The 5847-nt window shown below is 37.4% G+C and overlaps 1 protein-coding gene across 1 annotated transcript; it reads left to right on the forward strand.

Annotated features, from left to right (window-relative positions):
* Positions 1-3016: 3016 nt before the first annotated feature.
* LOC145106242 (metacaspase-4-like) lies at positions 3017-5050 on the forward strand. The gene is made up of 2 exons (XM_079043256.1): positions 3017-3469; positions 3943-5050. Exons 1-2 carry the CDS (start codon positions 3124-3126, stop codon positions 4851-4853), a joined length of 1257 nt encoding a protein of 418 aa, XP_078899382.1. The 5' UTR covers positions 3017-3123; the 3' UTR covers positions 4854-5050.
* The last annotated feature ends 797 nt before the right edge of the window (positions 5051-5847 follow it).

A 5847-nucleotide genomic window follows, 5' to 3' on the forward strand; every position in this document is an offset into this window, starting at 1 on the left:
TATATAAAGTTGGCTCATTTTTCTTCACTTCTTCAAACTCTAGCCGTGAACATCACTTCTCTCTCAACTATCTTCAACCGTGAACACTTCTAAAGGCTTCCAAAACGTAAGTATCTCATCCATATTCTTGTTGTCCCTTAGAAACACTTGATTCCACCCTTGATTACAACACCTGTTTGCAAGATTCTTCAAGAGTTCACGGCCGTGAACCCTTCATAGGATCAAGCTTGGGCCGTGAACACATCATGTGTTCTTAGGCCGTGAACCCTCCGAAGGCCGTGAACTCCTAGAGTTTGGCCGTGAACACCTTTCAACCAATCATTTGTGATTCTAACACTTCATTGAAAGTGTTTCCTAGTTACTAATGTTGTTTCCCTTACATGTAAGTGTTATATACACTAATTGTATACATATATGTGTTATTATATGCTTAATAGGATCTGTTTGTGCTCAAGACTTCACTTAGCATACTTAGCATCCTAGATCGATCTTTAATTCGAATCACTCACTACAGGTGAGTTCATACCCCTAGAAATATACTTTTAAATGCTTTTAGGGGGGGGGGAATACAAGTAGAACACAATGAAATTGTGTTAACCATTTACATGTGAAAACAACATCCAAAAGGATTTCTTATACTCAAAACTTGTTAAAACTCTTTTAAAGCTTTTATAAATTTCTTTTATATCAAATCATATTCGTCTATCTATTTACGTATAAGTATGCTTTAACAGACTTAGGACTATTGCTAGATACCTTGACTCCTGTTTCTTGTTTGGTTGTGGGCTTGGGGTAGGATCACTAGTCCGAATGTTGGTTAAATCATAGTTATACTTATTAAATACATATATGAATATTAAACCCATTTTTAAGGATTATACTTAACTTAGTTGCTTGGTGAGTAATTGAGTCTTTTCTATAAATCAGTAACAGTCAAACAATCATACTAGTAAACTATAATAGATATAGTTTAGAGGATTACTACTTACTATTTCTCGAACAGTGAAACTTAAAATGAATCAGTACTTACATGAGTCAGTTCATACATGAGTCAGTTCTTACATACTATAACTAGAACAGAATGGAACATACATACTATAACTAGAACAGAAAGGAACATACATACTATAACAAGAACAGAAAGGAACATACATACTATAACAAGAACTAGATATCAATAATGTGAAACTACTACTTCACGACATAGCAATATACTTGTTATGTCGCATTTTGTAACCAGAGTCTCCTGGAGGGAGAGCGGACATTGTGTGTATAGATCTATACGGGACTGACAATCTCACATCCTAACTGTTAGCTACAGTCTGGCAGACAAGCCAAGGGGTGACAAATGTCACATTAGTTTCGACGCCAACAGGTCCTCGTGTTAAATACTAGTCAGTCAGCATGGTTATAACCACATAAGATTTTAACCTTAATTAACAATTTGGTTTTAAGTTAGTTAGTGCTACAGTAGTTAGTTTATACAACACTACTGTACACTTTCATTTTCCATTACATTCATGCAGTGATAATCTCACTTTGAGAAATGCAAACTATTTTCTAGTAAAAGATAGTCATAAACTTGGAAAAACATACACTTTTACAAGAAAACAAACATACAAACCAGTTGAGTCTTGGTAGAAGGCTACTTTTCATTTTAGTAGAAAATATAGGATTTTCTAGGAAGTATACAAACATTTACATCAAAACACTTACAAACATTTTCATGAAACAAATGCAAACTATTGACACTAAAATACTTATGAACTCACCAGCTTAAATGTTGATCTACTCTTTCAAAATAACTTGTATTCTCAGGTCACCGGTAGACAGGTACAGATGACCAAGTTTTGAGAAGACGGAGCATATTCAAGACTCGTCTTTATTTTGATTATATATTTTTTATGTCTTACAAACTTTACACAGAACACACTTGTATTAACTATATTATTAATGCAATGAATGATGTTGTTGCTTGTTTTACTATTGTGCATTGTTATGATACTGAACATGACGTCCTCCGCCCCCGAACGTTTCCGCCGTTCTGGTTTGGGGGTGTGACACAAAACGTTTGTGGTTTGTGTTTTTGTATTAATCCATGACCACATCAACCAAATCGATTTCGTCTTTGTGTACATTGTTTATAAAAAAGTTATAAATTTCATCGAACTCGCAACATTTAACCCTCGTATCTCGCCACTTCAAACATACGTCATCAAGATTTCGACTTGGACAACCCATTAAGCCATAGAAAACGCTTTGAACTTTCCCCAAAAAATCACTAGATATTTGACCATCTTTGTCTTCCGAAACGATCACCCATGCTTGTGCTAGTTTCTCTTCTGACCGATTCATCATTTTAGGAGCCATGGTTTTTGAAAGATTAAGCAACACAAATGTATGAATGTGAATAAAAGGAGATAAAAATTGTGTGAAATATAAGAAAATTTGTAGTTGTATATATATAGCTAAAAACTTAAATAAATTAAAAAAAATTTCGAAATAGCCGTTATACATGGTCAAAGAATAGTCAAATAACAAATAAATGTGATTGGACGTTGCCACTCGTCTTTGGCTTCACGAACCACAACGATCGCGAACTATCACGAGGGTTCGGTTTGGTGTGCACGAACCACGCTCGTGGCCACCTAGACCACAAAGCACTTCATGGTAAGACGAAAGGTCTAACATAGAAACTATTGCCATCTATAGTTTTATAGAAATTCATTAAATTGTTATTGTTATTTTAATATTTAAAACGTTTTTCTTAATATAAAACAAAATAACGACTTTATCAATTGGAACAAATATTAGTACTAGCTTGTCACGATGAGTTATTATGTGAATTAGTTAAATATTCAATGTATTTGTATTTATATTACAATGCAAATCATCAAAAATAATAAAATTATGCCACAGGTGCATAAAATATTTAGTAACGATTGTTTGGTCAATTACAGATAATACGAATTATCTTTTAATTAACTTTTTTTTTTCTTTTTTTTATATAAAGGTCAAAAGGGTCGTGGGGACATCAAAACGTGGAAATCCTACTCCCACTGGCCAAACAGATCCCAATCGAATTCAAGACACAATAATTGAGCTGTGTGTGTAAACCAAGAAATGGGGAAGAAAGCGGTGTTGATTGGATGCAACTACGCCGGAACCAAGGCGGAGCTCAGGGGATGCATCAATGATGTCAAGAGAATGTATCGTTGTCTGGTTGACCGTTACGGATTCTCCGAAGACGATATCAAAGTCCTTATCGATGCAGACGACTCCTATACCCAGCCTACCGGCCGTAACATCCGCCAAGCGCTCGATGAACTCGTACAATCGGCGGAGCCTGGCGACTTCCTCGTTGTTCATTACAGCGGACACGGTACTCGCCTTCCCGCAGAGACCGGTGACGATGACGATACCGGATATGACGAGTGTATAGTTCCCAGCGACTTCAACCTAATTAACGGTATGATACTTGCTTCGATTGATGTTCTTGCGATTGATTAGAATTTGATCTTTATTTTAGCGAATTATATCTCGAAATCACTGGATTTAGGAATTTTTATGAGTGATTTAGTAGTTTGACTTCAAGTTTTAACAAATGGTTAAAACAAAGTTCTTCCGATTATCTCGCGACCTGTTCTAAATTCTAGGCATTCATATTTATCGTGCGTCTATCATCGATTCTCAAATGCATTATGTGGATGAAAGTCCTTAGAAACTATCTTCAATTTTTATAAATCTGAAAACATTACCATGACCAGGACAGGAACTCCGGGATCATGCCTAAAAATTGTTTTTGTTCTGGGTTACTTTTACTTTTGCAATTACTAGATCTGTATGAATTCATTAACACTGTATTATTTAGTAACGATATTGAATTTAGGGAATTCACTTATGATAACCATAATCGTGTTGTATTCTTGCGCGTGATTACAGATGACGACTTCAGGGACCTTGTGGATAGAGTCCCCCATGGTTGCAGAATCACCATTATATCAGATTCATGCCACAGTGGCGGACTAATCGATGAGGCTAAAGAACAGATCGGTGAGAGCTACAAAAACGATCCAGAAGAACACGAAGGAAGCGGATCAGGCTTTAAACTAAGTAGCTTTTTGCATAAAACCGCAGAAGGTGCACTACAATCCCGGGGCATTCACATCCCTTCTGCATTCCGCCATAAGAATCGCGAGGAAGAAGAGGAAGTAGAAGAAGAAGTAGCTTATGAAGGCGATGATGAAGTGAAGAACAAATCTTTGCCTCTTTCAACCCTAATCGAAATACTCAAGCAAAAAACCGGGAGAGACGATATAGATGTCGGGAAAGTGAGACCAACATTGTTTGATATATTTGGTGAGGATTCCAGTCCAAAGGTGAAGAAGTTCATGAAAGTCCTCTTAGACAGGTTCCAAGGTAACAACAGCGGCGAAGACGGCGGCAGTGGTGGTGGGTTTTTTGGAATGGTCGGAGGTCTGGCTCAGGAATTCCTAAAGCAAAAACTGGAAAACGACTCGGATTACGCAAAACCTGCCATGGAAACAGGGGTTGGAAGGAAGGAAGAAGCCTACGCCGGATCTAAGAAAAAGGAGATGCCGGAAAACGGAATTCTGATCAGCGGTTGCCAGACCCATGAGACGTCGGCGGATGCCACCCCGTCTGGAAATAAGGATCAGGCTTACGGAGCTCTTAGCAATGCGATTCAGACGATTATTGAGGAATCTGATGGTAGTGTTAGTAATTATGATCTGGTGACAAAAGCAAGGAAGTTGTTGAAGAAACAGGGGTTTACTCAACACCCAGGTCTTTATTGCGATGATAATCATGTCAGGGCTTCTTTTTTGTGCTAAGCTGTGGCGCTATAGATCGAGATCTGTTATTATGATATTTGTGAATTGTGAGGTAAACTTTTCTTTTTGGTGTGTTTTAACTTTTTACTTTTTCGTGGTGGGTTTTTGGGAAATAAATTTGGATCAAGTTTGTGGATTTGAGTTGTATTGTGTAAGTTACGTTTTTAAAATTTTATAATGTAAACTTTGTTATGTTCCTTTTTTTTTGGTATAAATCCGTATAAGAACTAAGAAGTGCGTACTTGGAAATATGGTCTAAACTTCTTGAATAAGAAATGAAAAAGTTATTCACTAAATTAAATTTTAAAATGGTAGACCAAAGTGCTGATAAACCCAGATCGTCTCCACCTTCTCACCACAACCATCGTTAGCCTCCTTTGTACATGTACATGCCACCGCAATCTCAATTCCCTCATTTTTTTTGTAGACGTTGTCACTCCCAACATATTTTTGATTGCAACATGTGGTATTTTGTCCAATAAAGTCCTACCTCCAACATGTCCACCTGCAACTTTTATCTTCCTCTCATGGTCATTCTTATCGACCAACATTCAGATCCATACAACATAGTTGGTGTAGCTACCACCGTATAAAAAAAATTCTTTCAGTTTAAGTGAGATCTTCTTTTCCCTGTGGCCGCCATTGACTTCAACGAACCGTACACACAGTGGGTACAGTGACTCAACACTTCCTTCCTTCCATTAACATTGTATGAAAGGTATGATAACCCCTTTTCTTCCAACGTCGTCCTCCTCCAAGTATCCGACCCAACATTTATATTTGTCCTACTCTCTACAACCTACACAATGCCGCAAAAAACATACGCCAAGACACCCCTTGAATCTCATGGGACGTCTCTTCCAAGATCAAAGTGAAGATATACAGACTTAGAGCCAAACACCGATGTAGCCCAATTTTCAGCTGGAAAGACTCTGAGTTCGTACATAGGTCCTCCAAACCGAGAAACAAACTCATACGCCGTCTCAATATTTCT

Source organism: Lactuca virosa, chromosome 4 (assembly GCF_052849685.1).
Source record: "Lactuca virosa cultivar CGN04683 chromosome 4, Lactuca_virosa_CGN04683_v6, whole genome shotgun sequence".
NCBI lineage: Eukaryota > Viridiplantae > Streptophyta > Magnoliopsida > Asterales > Asteraceae > Lactuca > Lactuca virosa.

Bases quoted from the DNA above. Each gene is read 5' to 3' on its own strand.
- LOC145106242 (XM_079043256.1), top strand. From the start codon at position 3,124: ATGGGGAAGAAAGCGGTGTTGATTGGATGCAACTACGCCGGAACCAAG. The intron at 3,470-3,942 runs GTATGATACTTG...GCGTGATTACAG, and splicing joins CGACTTCAACCTAATTAACG to ATGACGACTTCAGGGACCTT.